General features: G+C 45.0%; 1 protein-coding gene across 4 annotated transcripts in view; it reads right to left on the reverse strand.

Annotated features, from left to right (window-relative positions):
* Positions 1–17,921, reverse strand: part of EPHA4 (EPH receptor A4) — a 167,690-nt gene extending 149,769 nt beyond the window's left edge. For all 4 annotated transcript variants that reach the window (XR_007517971.1, XM_049888303.1, XM_049888304.1 and 1 more), the window contains exons 1-3: positions 17,798–17,921; positions 14,755–14,822; positions 9,956–10,619 (exon numbers count right to left, since the gene is read on the reverse strand). Coding sequence is in view for 3 of the 4 variants with exons in the window: in XM_049888303.1 (XP_049744260.1) it covers positions 9,956–10,619; positions 14,755–14,822; positions 17,798–17,888 (823 nt within the window). In the remaining variant the exon portion in view is untranslated. The remainder of the gene's footprint in view (positions 1–9,955; positions 10,620–14,754; positions 14,823–17,797) is intronic.
* Between the last annotated feature and the right edge of the window lie 1,858 nt (positions 17,922–19,779).

Below are 19,779 nucleotides of genomic sequence, written 5' to 3' on the forward strand. Positions count from 1 at the left end.
ATTCAAAACGCACTATTCAAACCACAGAGAGTGCATTTAGCAATAAGGAACAGGATCACAGCCAATACACCTTTTAGAGAATGTTTATTTGGGAATATAAGGGTGGGGGGACATCTGTCAGGGAGTCAATTTTGACTCATGGCGACCCCATGTGTTGTGTTACAGAGTTGACTGTAATCTTTACAGAGTAGATTTCCAGGCTTTCCTTCCCTGGTATTGCTAGGGGGGGTTCAAGCCACCAGCTTTTAGTTTAGAAGAATGGAGTTTTATTTATCCAACCCTTCAGATGTTTCAGGAAACCCTGGTGGTGTAGTGGTTAAGAGCTACTGCTGCTAACCAAAAGGTGGGCAATTCAAATTCCCCAGGTGCTCCTTGGAGATTCTGTGGGGCAGTTCTACTCTGTCCTATGGGTTTGCTATCAGTCGGAATCGACTTGATGGCAACGGGTTTTTTGGTTAGATGTTTCTATAAAATTAAAAACCAAAAACGAAACTCGTTGCCATCAAGTAGACTCCACCTCATATGGACCCTGGAAGGCAGAGTAGCACTGTCCCAAAGGCTTTCCGAGGAGTGGCTGGTAGATTCGAACTGCCGACCTTTTGGTTAGCAGCTGAGTTCTTAACCACTGTGCTACTAGGGCTCCTCTATAATTAAAAAAAACCTCTATAATTAGGCAGTGATTTATAGCTCTTGGGTTTTTTTTAAACTGTTTATCCATGTCCGATAACATGGCAAACCGTTAGCACCACCCAGGGACCTTTAAGTGAAAATAAATTTTAATTGTGAAATTAGGTGTGAGGACTGATGGATTTATTCAAAGACACGAAAACACAGATGAAAATATCATTGGTGATTTGTACATTATATTCTTTCAGTATCTATTTGCTGAAGGAATGAATGGACTCCAGCCTACCAGTTGACCTTGAGTGTATTTCAGGAACTTCCTGGGACCAGACAACTCTTTTTCAAAGAGTTTTATCTTTTTACTTGACATTTTGTGTGTGTGTGTGTCCTTTGTGGAGACACTTCTAAACATTCCTAGCATAATCTGAATGGTGCCATCCCCTCCCACCTCAGAAAGAACACCGAGATTCCAGCTGAAGCTGTCACTGAACAGACAAGCCCAGGGATTCACCCCGGCTGGGTTCCTTTCCAAAGGTCAAAATCAAATGAGCGGCAGGGGGCTTTGGTTGTTTCGCATGGCCCATGGGGCCGGCAGTGACAGCCAGCCACATGGGGGGAGGTGGGGTGCACAAAAAGAGCGCTGTGCAATAGTCGCCTCTCGGCCGCCTCCCACCCCCAGTCTCTGAAAGCATTCATATCAAAACCGAATTAATTTGCATGGTGTCTAAATCACTGGGTTCTGCATAAACAGAAGGAGATTTTGGCTGAAGTTTCCAAAGGAAGCCCTGGCCGCCTTTGTCAAACGGGGAAAGGGGTGTGCTGTTTTGCATGAGGGCGCATACAAAATATGCAAATGAAGAATCTGCTGCCTGGAAAAGCAACTCTGGGCAGACAGCTGAGGAGCCACAAAACCAGAAAATCCAAACCCATTGCCATCGAGTGGATCCTGACTCATAGCGACCCTATAACACAGAGTACAACTGCCCCCATAGGGTTTCCAAGGAGCGGCTGGTGGGTTTGAACTGCTGACCTTTTGGTTAGCAGCTGAGCTCTTAACTACTAAGCTACCAGGGCTCCCGATGACCCACAGTCATCCAGAAAACGCTCCGTGTCTCCAAAGGGAGTTTTAAGCGGGTACCAACATGTTCATTTTTCAGGAAGGAGAAATAAACCCAAAAGCCTACTGCCATAGGGCAAAGTAGAACTGCCCCATAGGGTTTCCAAGGCTGTGTATCTTTATGGAAGCAGGCTGCCACATCTTCCTTCCATGGAGCACTTGGTGGGTTCGAACCGCAGACCTTTCAGTTACCAGCCAAGTACTTTAACCACTGTGCCATCAGGGCTCTTTGAAAGGTGAAATAGACTCTGAAGATTCATAAAATGTCCACTTAGTCATGGGACCATTAATTACCCTTCAGATCATGGAACCCAGTGACCTCAAGTGCTTTCCTCCCCAAAACTCCTCCGAGGTACCAGCTGTACCAGGATGCAATGAAAAAGGTTTTACGCTCTAAGAGAAAAAGATACAGGGTCCAGGGGACAGCTGAGGCCTTCTTTAATCATTCCTCCCCACAAGCACAATAAAAGTAAAGCAAGCACTGAGCCATGTTATTGGACACAGATAAACAGTTTTTAAAAAGCCAGAAGCTATAAATTGCTGCCTAATTTTATAGAAACATCTAAAGGGTTGAATAAATAAAACTCCACTCTTCTAAGCTGAATTGTCCAGATTCAGAACCTATTTTCAGAGCTTTCTTCTTACATTTTCATTGTCAAATTGTTGACATCAGCTGTAGCCACACAGAAGTGCATTCTGTGTTCCTGCCAGAGAAACGGTAAAAGGTAGTACAGCGGATTCTCAAACTTTGGGGCTCAGGACCCCCTATATTTCTCAAAGTTATTGAAGATGCCAAAGAGATTTGGTCCATGTTACAACTAGAAATATCTCTTTCTAGTGATCATATCAGAAATTGAAACTGATAAATTTTCAAAGTAGTTACAAACTCATTTTTTAAATATCCATGGGGCCATATATTTTTAAAAAAATTTGTGAGCAGAGTGGGATTGTTTTTCATTTTCGCAAGTCTCTTCTAATGCCTGGCTTAATAGAGGTCAGTTGGATTCTTATACTGGCTTCTGCATTCAATCTGTTGAGATCACAAACCAGGTAGCCTCTGGAAAATTCCACCTACTCATGACAGAATAAGAAGAAAAAAGCAAATAACCTATCAGTATTATAAAGAAAATAGTTTTGGCCTTGACGATGCCATGACAGGGCCTTAGGGAAGCCACTGGGTCACACTTTGAGAACCACTGCACTAATGCGATAATTAGTCCCAATAACCGAAAGGAACAGACGATTGGACCAAAGTAGACAAGACCAACCACTCTGTGCCATCATCTCATTCTCTCCTATGTGTGTTACCACTGCACACACTCTACGGCCCCTCTCCCCCAAAAAACGAAAAACTCTAATCTGGAAACTGAACTGTCTTCATTGTTGAACAGACATTAATCAAACAGCCCATATTATCACCATATTTCCACCTAAATAAGAAGTCATAAAAACAACAGTAACAATTGCCACTTACTTTTTTTTTTAAAGCATTCTAGGCACTGTGCTAAGCCCTTTATACATACGTGATTATATGTGGGTATCACGCACACTAACACGCTATTACCACCAATCTGCAAATGCACGCTCGAGGTTAGGGAGGTTAAGGTAGGGTCCACAATCACACATCAAGTTATGCGGCATAATGGGAAACTAAACCCAAGTCTCAAAGTCTAGGTCTTTCAGGACATTTTCTACTCTATCCTAACTTCAAGGGCTGCAGAGAATTTTGAACATTTAGTTATACAGATGACTCATAAACATCATGAAAATAGTTAAGGCCCGAATCAAACCAGAATATAAACAAGGTCCTCATTAATATATTAGTCACACACAAGGCTCTGGATATATCATGTTGATTACATGAAACAGGGATCCACCAAATAAATGTTTAATATAGCACAGGCCACAATTCCTTAGGCATTTATTCATTCATTCATTTGATGAACATTTAATGGGATTCCTCTATGTTCCATAATCGTTGCTGGTGTTACTATAAAACCTCTTGCCGTTGAGTCAATTCTGACTCATAGGGATCCTATAGGACAAAGTAGAACTGCTCAGTAGGGTTTTCAAGGAGCACCTGGTAGATTGGAACTGCCGACCTTTTGGTTAGCAGCCGTAGTTTTTAACCACTATGCCACCAGGGTCTCCGGGGTTACTGTAAAACCCAAAACCAAACCCAGTGCCATCGAGTTGATTCCGACCCATAGCGACCCTACAGAACTGCCCCATAGAGTTTCCAAGGAACACCTGGCAGATTCAAACCGCCAACCCTTTGGTTAGTAGGCGTAGCATTTAACCACTACGTACGCTACCAGGGTACTATAGGTCTGGTTATTCCTGACTGCGCTCCTACCCTTATATTCGAATGATAGAGGCATTTTACTATATTCACTTTTCCAAGATGAAACCAGAACAGTCATAAAGCCATAAGTCCATTTATTTTTAACAAAAATTCAAATAGATGATTTTTAAATTAAACTGTTTAAAAAAGTATTACTGGGAAAAGCTTTGTTGTTGTCGCTGTTGTTAGGTGCCGTTGGGTCACAGAACGAAACACAGCCCAGGTCCACTCCATCCTCACCATCGTTGCTATGTTTGAGCCCATTGTTGCAGCCACTGCGTCAAAAATTTAAGACAACTTAAATATCTGCCAATAGGGATAAAAAAACCAAACCCAGGGCTGTCGAGTCAGTTCTGACTCATAGTGACCCTATAGGCCAGGGGCGCCTGGCGGATTCAAACTGCTGACCCTTTGGTTAGTAGCCGTAGCACTTAACCACCATGCCACCAGGGTTTCCGCCAATAGGGATAGGTTAAATAAATTATGATGGATTCATGCTACAGAAGATTCTTTATCAATTAAGAAGGGTGAAGAAAACTTATATTCTCTAATATGACATAATGTCCATGATAAATAGTCAAGTATCAAAAAGCAAGATGACAATTAAGAGGATACTTCCATTTTTGTTATTATTTAAAATACATATATGTATATACATTTATTTGAGTTACCTGTCAAATTGTAAAGAATGGTAACTCATAAAAAGTTGGAGTGGAAGTCTGAAAATTAAGTGTCTGTGTGCATTTTGGTGGAGGTGGCAGACTTCCACTTTTTAATTTATACAATTTTGCATTTGAAATGTTTCTGACAAGACAAGCACGCATGTCTTTGCTAATGTTAAATTTGTCGATTAAATGCAAGAAAGAGGAGTAAAGTTCAAAGACACATAATATTACGTTATGACCACTTCGGCTTTACACAGTAGAAACCGAAAAAGCCCCTTAATCAGTCTTTTTTTCCTAAAGGTCCACGTCTTAACAGAATAATTATGTCTTAATTACGTTTAAAAGGTACAAGGACGCTCGGGTCAGCTAAAAGAAGTCATCCAATCTTCAATACCATATTCAAAAGACCCTGAGAGAATTTCTGTGTGATGCTTTGGTGACCCCAAAATACAGACTATCCCATGATTCACACTCACAAAAGAAACCCGATCCCATGAAGAAGGAGGAATAAAAAGTCAAAGAGAAAAAGGACAACAATTAAATGCTGCTCTTCTTGTATATAAAGAATCACGTCTTTCAATGATCACAGGCAGGCTTCAAAGCCAGAGATAAAAGCAGCCAGGTGATTCAGGCGAATGCTCCTTAAAGACCTGATTCAAAGGTAGGAGAAAAATTTCCAAAGTGGAAAGGATATGAAAGAGCCTCTCTCTGAACTAGATTTTAAATGCTTTCTTCCCATTACTTCTTCTTCCAGAAGTCCTTCTATGGTGTATTAGGAAAACAATTTTTTTTTTTTTTTGGACACAGCTCTTGCCCTCTTTTAAGAGCACAAATTTGAAATATTTCTTTTACAGCCATCGAAGCATCTCTATCTTCTTCCTTCTTAAAAAAAGATGCGTTGATAAGACGTCTTTTTGCAATATGAAGCCTGAATATACGTAATACTATATATAAAATGGAAACCCTGGTGGCATAGTGGTTGAGTGCTATGGCTGCTAACCAAAGGGTCGGCAGTTCGAATCTGGCAGGCGCTCCTTGGAAATTCTATGGGGCAGTTCTACTCTATCCTGTAGGGTCTCTATGAGTCCGAATCCACTCGACGACACTGGGTTTGGGTTTTTTTTTGGTTTTTATATGTAAAGTAGATAGGATACCTCAACCAATGTATACCGAAATTGCATATTTAAGCAAGGTTTGATTCCTACCTAGCTTCATTTGTCACTGTTGTGATTATTTTGGCCTGAGGGCGACTCCATAAGCATGCTTTCCATTTTATTAGTATGATTTTTAGACATTCTCTCCAATAACATCACTTACTAATATTTCGCAAAGACTGAGCAAATCTTGAGCAAACCCTTTCAGGTTTCAGCTTTGTAATTAAGTAAAAAATAAGTTAACAGGGAATCTTTTCCTCTCCTCCTTCTGCTAAATATTTCTGTAGTAATGAAAAGAACCCTGTAAAACTTCCGGGTCGTTTCCTCACTGGGGGTGCAGGAAGGGTGTTGGAGGTAAACTTCGTTTCCTTTTTCCAACAGCCTGACAAGGCCTCACTTTCCTCATTATTCCCTGTATCCAATCACTAGGCAAGTTCAAACTGCTGCTATACTCCAGCCATACATTCTCCTTAAGAGGGGAGATGAGTGGCTAACACTCTTTGTTGTCCAGCTGAGACTAAACAAAATCATTTCACAAAATGTTATTCAAGGGCAGAAGTTAGAATGAACTTGCAGCTGCTTGGGGCAAGCCCACCCTCACCCTCCACACTCTTGACAGTTTTTGATGGCCCTTCATCCTTCCTCTGCATTAGCATGCTCTGCTTGGAGGCAAGGAAGGACTGCAAGAGGAAGTGTCCTTCTGTCCCCAAGGCCCCTTGAGGACTCAGGCAGACTATCAGGGTTAGATTCAAACAACAGCATACCCCAGGCCCCCACCCGCCCTGGCCATTTTTGCCCAAGGATCTTTTGTCAAACATTTAAGATCTTAATCAATCTTCACTCTGACCTCCCAGACCCCAAGGAAGATGGATGAGGAAGTAGGTGACCTTTCACCTGTCCTTCTATTTGTCCTGCCACAGTGGACTCATTGAAAAGACAATTGGGGTGGGGCCTGCTGCCTGAGTTCTGAAGACTTGGCTCAGCTCTCTTTACACCCTGGCCTTTCTGGACCCACCCCCTAAGCACTTTTCTCTCACTCAAAGAAGGTCCTCTTTCCTACAGAGGGAATAAAAATGACACTCTCCAAATATCGTTTTCAATATGAGGTATGAGAACGGACATTATTCTTTACTAGGGCAAGGGTAATGCTTCCTTTCTTTAGCCTTGACTTCAGAAGTGGCCGGGAGATGGATTCCTTTTTTACTGTTTCAACTTAGCACCCTTAAAAGTCAACAGCTATGACTTTAGGGAGAACAGAGTGATAAAAGAAACACTAGCAGTAACCCTGGTTTACTACTTTATGACCTACAAGGTGACTTTCACCAATCTGACACCCCCAAGTTCTCACAGTGAGTCTGTAAGCTAAGTACAATGATTATCATCCCATTTTATAGATGAGCAAACCAAGGCTCAGAGGGCTAAGGAAATATGCTCTAGGTCATGTAGCTAAGTGACCAAATCGAGACACATTCCCTTGCCTCTATGTTCGTTCTGCTATACCTCAATCCTTCCCTTAACAATCCGGTACTGATTTCAAGGATTGAGTTAATCACTTTTATTACTCCTAACATTTTTACAGTCTTGAGCCATCTTTAAAAAGTCTCACACACAAATTGGGAACTTAAGGAACCCTTCATCATTCACATTTTTCCTTCTTGACTAAATTCATCAGATTCTTACCTGGTAATATCAAAAACAAACAAACAATAAAGTGTAAGATTTTGCACAAGAAATGTCTTATTCAAAGAATTAATCATTTTACAAGTAGCAAAAAAAAAAAAAAAAGAACCTAGAAATGTGCCTCAAAACATGGAGAAATCTCAAAAAGGGCTCAATCGGCCTTCCTTTCATGACATATCTGGCCTTGGATTAGAAATAATTTGCTGAGAAATGGCCTGCGCCTGCAACACGGGCCCCCTCCCACTCCGTGAACCACGTGATTCACTGGGTTCTCTAGATGATTTCCATAAAGCAAACCACTAACATGTTCAATTGCTTTTACATTTACACTCCCTCCATCTTTTTCTCTTTTTCTTCTCATTTGGGTTGTAAAAATGTCAAGGAATTTCACAATGTAGCAATATATGAGTTACTGGGCTCTCTGGGACAATTGAAAATCAATGACATTAGATACAGAGAGATGTCCTCATGCTAGAAGAGTCGGCACTGGATCAGGAAATGGAAGTCAATGGTGTTTTTCTTTTAATACATATTAAAATCTCGACACATGGAGATGTGCAAGTCCTGTCTTACAAAATCACAAAGGCAGAAGAATTTACTTTCCAGTGTCACGCGATGTCATCATCATTGCACTCTTCATTTCACCACTCCTGCTATGATCACTGTAATTTAATTGCCAATAGCAATGCACTTACATATTTTTTAAAACTAATACCAGAATACACCGAGGGTTTCAATTCAATTACAGCCTAGGTAGTAGTTTCTAAGTCAAGAGCAAATACAAAGACAAGGAATTAATATTTGTAAAACAAATTGTAAAAACAAACCAACAAAAACCCTTTAAATTCCAATTTTTTAATTTATAAGTATACAAGTTTACTTTTTCACTCTAGGTCAGCCAGAAAGATAACTAGCCTTAATTCTATTTCACTTAGAATTCAATGAAAGTACTTTCACTGTTAGCTACTTGTAGAAACAGCTAGAGCAAATCAGGAACAATGGTTTAGAAAAGTATAAAGTATGACCCCTGAAACACCTAACTCTATGACACCAAATTACAAAAAATGCAATTTTCTTCAGGTTATAAATGTTGATTTCCAGCGAGTCAAGTGGATTGCCCCCATAGTTAATCCCACCCTGTCATTAACATGGTTGAAATGCCAGACAAATTGTTTGGCAGTGAGTAATTTCAGACTCTAATCACCCAACCAGATGAACCATGTGGCAATCCAGTCTACAGCTCAGCAATCGCCCTGCAAGAAAAGATTCATCAGACCTCTTCCATAAATGGGACCAGAACGACACTGTAACTGCTTAGTAGTGACAATAACAATAAAGTTGGCAGCAGCCTATTATTAATAGCCACTAAACATAAATACCAAGCAAAGCAAAACCTTGGGATAACCGATTATTTTAAACCTTAATCCACACATGACATGAGCCATCATACAAATATGGACCGGATTCCTCTCTTACCCAGATACAAAGTTGCTATAAAGAAAAAGATGACAGTATCCCTGGTATCATGACAGAAAGGGGGAAATAAGAATGTGTGGAATACACTGAACTCTAGATGAGGAGAAAAATCATGGTAGCCATATGACAAACAGTAATTAACATCATAAAAAATACCTAGATTTCTTCAAAGACTCAAGCAACCAAAATGGATCACAATTTACTATTGCTTCTGACCAAAGCTCAGGTAAGGACTCTTGCTAGCTCTATATCACCTCCTAAGGGAAATAAAGGTCTTTCATCAAGATTAATTTCACTTAGAGACCTCATCAATGACTACTCAGCGAAACTGAATGTAGTTGGAACATTCAGTCCCTCTACTTTGTCGGGCCACATCTACACTCATCTATAAGGTAGCAAAAAAAAATAAACTTTCTTCCCACAGTTTGATGATCTTAATCAGCAGGAGGGAATTAGAACAACCCTACCCTAATTTCATATTTGAGTCATTCACACACCTAGAGATAAGAGCAGAGATATTTACCATCCTTGTCATTTTACCAAGTCTTTAGACAGGAAAACCATGGCTCAGAAATGTGTCCGCCCTCTTTAAGTGGGGATCAATCAAGCCCGTTTCTTCAGCTTGTTCATTTACATTTCAGAGGGCACATCAGGCAGGTTCAGATCTAAGTGCCTGCTAGCAAATGTGTTTGGCCTTCTGCTGATTACAGCAGCATCATTTACTTTGTCAGTCTTAGCCTTGCCACCTGGAGCTATAGCACTTACTCATTAGACCCCTCTGTCCCACCACATCCCACAGGGGCTGCTAATTACTGGCTTGACTCCATTTAGTCTCATCTCTGATTTAATTACGTGCACTAAGCCCTAATGAAAAGTACAATATGGCTCTTCTTACCTTGGCATTCTCCATTCCGCTCTTCATGCCCAGCATTGCATAGGCAGTTGCCAATGGGTACCAGCCATTCACCATCTGCCCCACAGTACATTTTTGGCACATCTTTCTCTTCTGAGTTGTTGACACAGGAGCCTCGAACTTCCACCAGGGAAGATGTATCAGCCCCTGTAATGGTGTCAGGAAACTGGGCCAAGTTGCGAACGGTGAGTGGACACTTCTTATAGAACACACGGACTGAGACTAGGGCTATGCAAGCCCCCACATCCTGAAAAGCCAAGTAAAACCCCTTTTTGCTCAATGGCCCCACATCCCGAATCTCGGTGTTCAGCTTCATGATTCTGTCGCCAATGTCCACTTGGGTGAAGCTCTCATCAGCAGCAATGGTGTCAATCTTGACAAACTGGCTCTCTCTGATGAAACGCTCTTTATCGTTGTCCGATTCATAGTAGTATAGGTTAAAAGTCTCCTTGCAAGTCCCCATGACACCCGGAAGGCTGTTGCAGTCCCTCAGTGTGAACTTAATTTCTATGTACACTCTCTGAGCCCCTTCTCGGGTGATCCAGTCAGTTCGTAGCCAGTTATTCTGGCTGGGTTCCATCACATTGCACACTTGGTAGGTTCGGATCGGTGTATTTTTTTCATCCATAATACTCACTTCCTCCCACTGCAAAGAACCAAAGGAAATGCAATTACAAACTTTCATTATACAGTGATTCCTCGATATTGTATTACTCTTAAAGGACATTGATGATTTCTGTTTCAATAGCAAGGAATAGTGCTGAGCACCAAAGCTCCCCCTAAGAAAGCATCTCACGGGAGATAAGACAATATTTTTTTCCAAGTTTTTTTTCCATTGTTTCATTTTTTTTTGCCTAAAATCCAGAGGCTATGGTGGATTTATTGCTTACGAGTTCTCAGCAGCTCCTTGTGGGGGTCTAACCACCTCCGATTCACCTATTACAACAGCTACAATTTGAAGTGGCAACAGTTCAAATTTACTCATAAATGAGAAACTCGTATGTGTATTGTTTCAACAACTAAACAGAGACCTGCAAATTAAAGGCAGGAAGAGTAGAGCTTGCCAAAGAGGACAATTATCAGTTAATTAGTGGGGTTCCTGTCAGAACTTTGCTCCCTAATACCTCAAAAAATGTCAGCCCATTTTTTGGGCACTGTTACTAGTCTTTAAAAGGGAAAAGAAAATCCTACCATTCTGGTTTAGATAAGCCTGGGAAGACAGAGAGTAAATTTTATGGTTGGCTTTCTCAAATATGTTGTCATTTCTAGTGGTAGGGCACTTATTGTGCTCTTGAAGAGCACTTATTCAATTGAAAGGCATGTGTATTTTCTTATGTTTCGAACACAGGCACATAAGAAAGCAAGAACGCACACATGCTTTGCTTCTAAACATTCTGCAGATAAAGAAAATGAAACGGTTAAGAGGCATTTAGGATACACGGTCCAAGAAATTTGAACAAAGATGGTGGTGTTTTCCTTGCAATCTACTTAACACAGAGATCCAAATGGTGGGACGATCTGAATTCTCTGTGACTACAGGAGTGGGCTCACAGTCACCAGAGCTTTTAAAAAATAATCCTAAAAGCAGTAAGATAGTTTTGGGGCTCCTACCAGGCTGCTTGGCAGTCTCTGATTCTTCATTAACTACTACAGTAATGCATTTATATAGATCTGGTATAAATCAGCTTAAGTATCTAACACATGAATATAATTAACAGAAAAAAAAAGGTTAAAAAAATCCGTACTGTATAATAGCTCTACTTAAAGGTCCATTCAATCCAATGAAGTACATAGAATCATAATGTATCTTTTAACAGGTTTTCCATCTGTGCATTGGAAAACTATTAATGGATGGAAATGTTACTATGCAAAGACCATAATGCATTAAGTTCTGTCTCCTTTTCATCTGCCACCATTATGAAAGTTGGAACTGGGAAGGGATAAGTGCCCTGTGGTGATTAAAATTTCTTTTTATGCAGTCAGCAAAAAATCCCTAGTAATGTACTTATTTGGGGAGATCCATGCAAATCCAAAAATAGCCACCCCCTAAAAAAAAAAAGTTTAACATGTTTCCCATCTCAAAACAAAGGGAATATGGAAACACACATCTATCAACGTAAATGAAAACACACAGGGTCCAGACAGGCTAGTTCAGGTCTAATGTGAATTTTGCAGCCGGAACTTAATTACCTAACCACACTGATCGATTCATTAAAACAGTGCCAAATCTCTCCTTGGCTTTGTATTTTACCATCACATTGTCAGCAACTCAATATAGGCCTTTACATGAACGCTGACAAAAAATCAGATTTCTTTTTGCTACAGTGTTGCGATTAGGAGCCATCACTTTCCATTATTTTTCTGTTCTGCTTAGTTGTTCTTATGGGCAAAGGCGAGAACAGTTGTCTCTGACTACATAGATTTCCTATTTGGTTTGGTGATAATGCCAAATCATGTTGGTTTTCTTTTCTTTTTTTAATAACAACAAAATGGCATTATTAGCAAAACTAGTATCCCAATTGCCAGTCAAGAAAGATGTAAAATGTTTGAACTCAACCACAGGTTTCAGAATACTCAAAAAACTTCAATTTGCTTTTACCCTAAACTGGAAAGAACTTTTTTTAAGCCAATCCACCCCTACTTGGTATAAATCCAATTCATTCCCTTCACTCTAAGTCCTCTTCAATGACAAAAGTTCAAGGTTAATTATACTTTATAATTTAGCAAGTGGCTACTATGTATTTTAGAATGACCGATTTTAAGGTACACAAATAAATTTCATTTCTAACCTCTTACAGTATGTAAAATGTTACACATTTAATATATTTAAAAAAAAAAAAAAAAAAAACCTTGCCTACATTTAGCCCGTAAAATGTTCTGGATTATATACAATCAGCTTTGCATAGTATTTTTTTAAAAGACTTCAAGACAGCCAAAAGAAGTTACGCGTCTAGAAAAAGTGACCAGGTACTCTTTCAGCAGTTCTCGGGGTGGCGGGGGCGACGGAGGGGGGCTCTGCAGCCTATTAAATTGCAATAAAATCTTTCCAGAAACTAGATAGACCACAGACTGTACTCTAAAGTGTGGCACTCCGTGCTTTTAAATAGGCCACATGTATATTTAGTGAAACAAGTCTAAAGTAATTCTGGATAGATTTTCTCTTTTTTTAGCCAGTGAGAAAAACAGGACTCGTTAAATGTATTAATACAAGTGCTGATACCTTCTACCCTCAATTTTGTTGGCAGTTCTGATAGTGTATTTTAACCTACAGAGTGATACCCCCGGTGTAGCATGGGAAAGCGTCCTCTGAATCAGTGACCTTTCCAGGGTATAGGATTAAGCAGGGGTCTGACTCTCCCCAAGATAAAGCTGTACCTTTCTTCACACTCAGAGGATGAGGGCAATTGCCTGTCATCAGTGGTGAATACAGCCTGTCTACACGGCCAGAGGCCTGCCAATCACTCTCTCCCCTTTAAAAAAAAAAAATGGTTTTGAAGCCAGACTAGAATTTTTCAGCAGAGACCAAACCAATGGCAGTCAAGTTCTGGCAGAAAAACAGGAAGGCAAGGCAATCTCCATTTTATGTCACAAAGATGAAAAGATCTGCTTTGGAAAAAGACAGCCCCCAAGTCTCCCCTATTTCACGCCTATGTCTTTGCCTGGTCTTATTTTCAAAATGTGTCCTCTGTAACAGTTCCTAGGCAACTTTATTTTTTTTTTAATCCTATATTGTTTGTTCAATAGATGGGTATGGAACACCAAACTGGGTGTGTTACCCGGCCTAGTGGGTGCTGGCATTCCAAGCCTCCTAATCTGTCATCCCCATTGTTTAAAATCAATTGACTCAGCCACAGAATATCAAGTATGTTAAGGTAGGACGATTTGTTTCCTTTTTAAAGGATTGAAGAATTATTTCAATGTGGCAGAAGCCAGAGTTAACATGTAGTACTACTTTTTCTCCGAAGCTGATTGTCATTCACTCAGACCTGTTACTGGCGGTACGGGGGTGTGAGCATTGATCTTGTTTTAGTCTGACCTTTCCAATGGAGGCACTGATAGCAAATGCCACAAAGGCAGGAAGAAATGAACAGTGAGTGCCCAGCTCTCCCATACTTGATAATCCAGCCTCCCTGTTCCCTGAAGAGCCAAGATTCCAAATACTTCAACTTTTTACATTTAACACAAACAATACATAGGGTTTTTGTTTGTTTGTTTTTCTGCATGTATCGTGGCCCTAGCACACATCCAGACGGCCTTCTCTCAGCAGCTGACTGAGGGTTGTGACAGCAAGGTAAGACACCTCCTGACTGCGTCTGCGCAGAACTAACCGTGCACCTGGTACAGTTACAAATGTGCTCTCTCTCTCTGGTATCCTTATTTACTCGTTCTCCTCCTCTGGAAAAAGAACAATTGCTCTAAAATTAACCCTGTCAGGACTTCATGGCCATCATAGTAAAAAAAAAAAAAGAGCCATAAATTCTAATTTGGTCCCCGGATCGTATATCTTGCGGGTATTTTAGTTTTAAATAGGCATCTGAGTCTCGGCCTCTACCAATCTCCTAATTTTGAAACCTCTTTCTGCCCTTTCGGTTTCTAGTTCTTCCATGACAGAGCTATCCCAAGGGAGTATAGCATTTCTCCAACAAAGCGTAATTCACTTCACAGGCCACGGCGGAAATCTGACCCCCTCACCACAATCAAGGATCAAGCCATTAGGATTCTTGCAAAGTTGCTAATCATTCCTTTTTACCCTTTGGATCAGAGAGCAACTGGGAACTTACCCCTCCTTCCAAAGGGCTTGCTATCCACCCTAGTTCTCCCTGAACAGACCTGGAGTCCAACAAGGTAACTGCAAAGAAACAAAGACAAATAGATTAATTTCCAATCACACACACACACAAAAAGCCAATACTACAAAAACCATTTGCCTGAGCGTTTCCATATGTGCTGAGGCTGAGCATATCCAACTCTGATCAAAACCTAAACTTGCTCTCACTTATGTAAATAATCATTACTCACTTGATCTTCTCTCCTCTTTAAAATCTGCAGGTTTTTATTTATTTAACTTGCTTTAGCATTTAAAATTCCATCCCAGGACTCAGTGTGCTTCAGTTTCTAAAAAAGGATGAATAGAGAATCTCAAATACAATTCAAAAAAATTAATCTATCTATGGAGGGCAGTTACACTCCAGAGCAAAAATGGCATTCATCTCTGTCTGGTGTCTACCAGAAGTATTTGTTTTTGCAAGTTTTCAGAGGACCACATAACTCACTGGCCTGGTGACAAAGCCTGAAGTGAGTTCTATCGGAGAGTACCGGGGGGGGGGGGGGGGGGGGGGGAAGGCTCTCTTCCTGACCATTTTTTCCCCCTCTATCACCAAATAAATTGGCTCTGGGTGTGGTCTCCGCTGCTTTTTTTAAATATCAAAGTTTCAAAAGGGGGGATGACAGACCTGAGGAGTTAAAATACAAATGCCCTGAAGCATTGTCTCTCTCTCTCTCAGGTCTTTTTGAGGACAAGTAGGGCTCGCCTTCTGCTCCAGAGAAAATCGCTGAATTTTAGCTAAGGAGTGCTGCCTGAAGGATATGGTAAGCTACAGCTACACCTAAGAGCTGGGGAGGGGAGGGGGGCGGCCACAGAGCAGCTGCGCTCCTCCCAGGCTGGAAGTCCTAGGCACCGAGGACATTGAAAAGGACACAAGGAATTTCCAGCCTCTCCACATTCCCTTTCCCACCGAGATCTTGCAGGCCCGGGGTCGAAAGGCCCATCTCAAAGGAACCACTGGGTTATTAATTTGATCAGCAAGGCTGCTCTTCAGGCTGGGGGAGGGGTGTGAATTGGAGGCCTTCGTACTCGCTCCCGAGCACCCCAACTCTCCGCCTCGCCCCAGCCCCCTGGATTCTGCTCACCTCCCGTCTCACTTTACACCTAGTTAAAATCTGCCTCTTTCTCCTAGTTTTCCTGTGAAGCCCGAATTGCCGGGGTCTGTTAATTATTTTAAAATGTAGAGCCTTCCCTGGGTCGCTCCCGCCCGGAGTTGCGCCCCCTCCTCATTCTCCCTTCTCGGTCCCTAGAGAAAAGCCCGCTACATCCATTTGGATTTATGTAAGGTGGATTAGGGACACAAAAGGAACAATAAGACCCAATTTACAAAAAAGGGAGGGAGTAGAAAGGGAGGGTAAAAGGGAGAAAAGGAAACGTGATGGGAATAAAAAGCAACAAAATGAATTAATTTTAAGGGGGAGGAGGGGCTGGAGGGGGTAGACCCCCCCTTCTTTCTACATCAGCCTACAGCTCCATCAGCGCCTTTTTGTCTAGGGCTCCAAAGTTTTGCTTCCAAAAGAGAAAGCAAGAAAGGGGTAAAAAGAAAGAAAACCGCTTCTATGTCTGGGGCGAGAGAGGTCTCCGAGGGACTTGGTAACAAGTGTGCGAAGTAGCCGAGAGAACGCGGGATCCAAAATTCCGCTCAAGGGAATGACTCTGGGGACCGAGGGGCAGCGGCGGCGACCGAGGTGGCACCTGGCGCCAGGTCGGAGGGGGGGGAGCGCAGTGAGAGAGCGCCCCTTTCCTCCAAGCAGTGTCTGCGGGCAGGTGTGTGAGTCTCAGAGCCTCCGTCTGTCGGGCTCCGGGTACCCGCAGCCCAGCCAAGGCTAAATTGGGTTTTGGCTCCCTCCTTCGGAACAGGGGAAATGATAGATTGCACAGGGACGGGTGGACGGGACGGATGCCTGGCGAAATGGATAGACGGATGGTGGGGAGGGAGGAGGGGGTTCGGCGAGACGGATATAAGGCTAGATGTTCTCAGGCGCGAGCATGAGCAAACACCAGGACACACGCGCGCACACAGGTTACCCGCGCCCGGGCGCTAAGCGTTCGCGTCCACGCAGGCACCCGTGCACCCACAGACACGCATTTACGCGCGCGCGCGCGCACACACACACATACACACGCACACACAGCTCGCCCCTGGGATCATCAGAAACCAAATGAAATGATCACCTTGCCCCCAACACAGGCACACTCGCACACTCAGTCCTCGCAATACGTTCAGGCCTGAGCAGAAGCGTAGAAAACCGAGCACCCTGACGGTTCCCGTCGGTTCCGCACGCTCCCTCCAAACTAGCCCAGTGCACAATTCTGAGGGCGCAAACTCGCCTGCGATCAACTTGCGGGCGGGTTCTCCAGCTTTGCTGGGGGGATCTGGAGGTCTCGCGGTGCCCCAGGCCGGAGATCGCACCCCCGGGCGGGGAGAAAGGTGTCTGATACCGGGCGCTAGAAATCAGGTCACCGGAGCCCGGCAAACGGCGCCACGACCGCTGCTCCGCGGTGGGCCCGCAGCCGGGTACCGGGAGTGTGGGGCTCGGAAACTTTGCAGAACGCGGAGCCCGGAAAGCTTTCACAGAAATCAGAGGACTCTCAGACCTCGCCGCTTTTCACGCTCGGGTTTTCCCCTGAGGATGGGGGTGGGGGAAAAGAATTGGGCCTAAAAAAATGTTTTCGTTTTTTCAATCTTGCCATCGGCTCACGGTGCATCCCCGTGGGGTGTCTTGAGCTGTCCAGCCAGCGAAGGCTGATAAACTTTGGCCTTTCGCTACAAACTTGGGTAGCCTGGCCGCAGGCTCGGGTCGCCTCCCTTGCGCAAGCTGCCCGCCGCTCCCCGGCGCGGCTTCGCGGATCCCCTCGCCCTGGCCCTCTGCTCCGGAGTGGGGCGCACGACGCACGCCGGGCTCCCCTCTCCCCCGCCAGCCCCGCGCTCGGAGGACCATTCCCTGCCGAATGTCCCCTGTCTGTTCCCGACCCCAGAAAGGCCACCCCGCTCTCACCTTCATTAGCCGGGTACACCCTGGAACCAGTGACAGCGTCGCAAATCCCAAAGAGAAACGAAAAAAGGACGCAATAGAAAATCCCAGCCATGGCTCGCCGGTGCCAGCGCTGCTCCTGCCGCTTCTATCCCAGTGGAATAAATGCTTAAGTTAGGAGTGCAGCAGACTGAAGACATTGCCAAGGGGCGGGCCGGCCCGTGACGCGCGCCGCCAGTCCTGGCTCTGTGGCCAATGGCGGCGCCCTCGGGACGGCTAGGCCCCGCCCCACCAGCAGAGCCCGCCCCTCCAGACCCCGCCTCTGGGCTGCGCGGGGCTCAGGGTCCCCCTAGTTCGAAGGGGCAAGAATCTCCTGTTCCCTGCCTCGCCCTAGGAAGCCGACCGGATCTGCGGACGCCACCTCGGGGGTCGAGCCCCAGAGTGTCGGAGGGAGCTTCCAAAGACTCTGAATTGATGGGGGTTGGGGGAGCCGAGGAAAGATGGGGCTACTCCCCTGTCCCCCCACGAGCAATTTGAGATCTAGGAAAAAGCTTTTTTATTGCAATGAGGATCAAGTTGCCCTGCCCCCTTTGCTCTCTGCTTCTTTCTGGAAGTCGACGTCCGGCGCTCGCGTCCGGGGCACCTAGGCTGGGGCCGCACAAGTGCTTCGGCGCGCACCTACAGCCACCCTCTGCCACCTTGCCCTGTTTTGTGTCTTTATGGCGCTCTTCCATCTGAAATGCTCTTTTGGGGAGTTTTGTGACTTAATCACTCATGTCTTTCCAGGCTCCCAGGTTGCTGGAGAGAGGTGACCTCGTCAGTCGCCAATGTCGAGTGCAGCGCCTCGTCCACAACGGGGCTCAGTTACTGTCTTCGGAGCCTGAACGAGTGACTTTCTAGCAGCGGGGAGGCCTGCTGTGTGTCGCGTCCCGGCCCCGGGACAGGGCTCCTTGCCGCGCAAGACGCACGGAGACGGCCTAGCTGCAGGGAGCCAACTGTGGGTTTTCGGGGGAAGCCCCTGGAACCAGGCCTAGAAATTCCGGGGCCCCGGGGGTGGAAGCGAAGGGCTTGAGTGGGCGTGCGGGGGCCTTCAGGTGCACAGACAAGGCACACAGGGACTCGGGGGCTGCCCGGCCGTCGCTACAGCTACGCGCGTCCACCGCTTCACTGAGCCGGTGGTGACAGCCGTCGCCGCCCCGGGCCTGGGTGATGAGCCGCAGGATCCGCGGAGACCCGTACGACTGCCCCTGCCCCAGGGCTGTAGGTGTCACTGCCTCCTGGGGTCGCGGGCTCTCCTCTGATGCCCGGGCGGCGGGCACTGCCACCTGAGCGCAGCCCGCGACGGCTGCTCAGCCCGCGTTCCGGGGACCGGCTCCCCACGCGACTCGGTATATTTCCTGGGCGTTTTAAGGAGGCCCGATTCCCAGCGACGAGCCTCTCTTCCCTCCTCCCTGGCCGTCCCTCCTCTGGATCCCTTCGGGGTAGGGCTGGGATTTCCTCCGGAGCCTGGATCCCAGCCGGAGAGCGACCGCGGGGAACTGGAACCTCCTACCCTGCGGGGCTGCGGCTCATCGTGAACCAACGGCGCCACCTGCCGTTCAGTTGAGGGAGTGCGCGGCCCTGCGGCAGGGTGCGCGGAGAAAGGGACGGACAAAGACTGCTGCTGACAGCTCCGCGGAGAGATGGGGGTGCGTGGGGTGTCTTTTTCGTCTGCCGGCCCATACCTGATGACCCAAGCTATTCCCGCGATGTGATAGCGGGCGGCGGTCGAGAGGATTCAGGAGTCCAGTCGCGCCTCTCGCCGTTGGGGTTAAGGAAGATTAGGAAAGCGTTTCAGGGAGAAACTCAGTAATAACAGCACCCCAGGGGTTGGAAGAGTAGCTGCTCTGCTGGAAAACGGACCCTAAATAAAGCCGGAAAGGTGTAGGGGGTGTGGAGGAGAGAGCAGGTCAAGAGCTCTCTGTCCAGGCACTGGGCGCGCAGTTTCGAGCCATGAGCAGCAGATC

The sequence above is a fragment of the Elephas maximus genome, chromosome 6 (assembly GCF_024166365.1).
Source record: "Elephas maximus indicus isolate mEleMax1 chromosome 6, mEleMax1 primary haplotype, whole genome shotgun sequence".
NCBI classification, from domain to species: Eukaryota; Metazoa; Chordata; class Mammalia; order Proboscidea; family Elephantidae; genus Elephas; species Elephas maximus.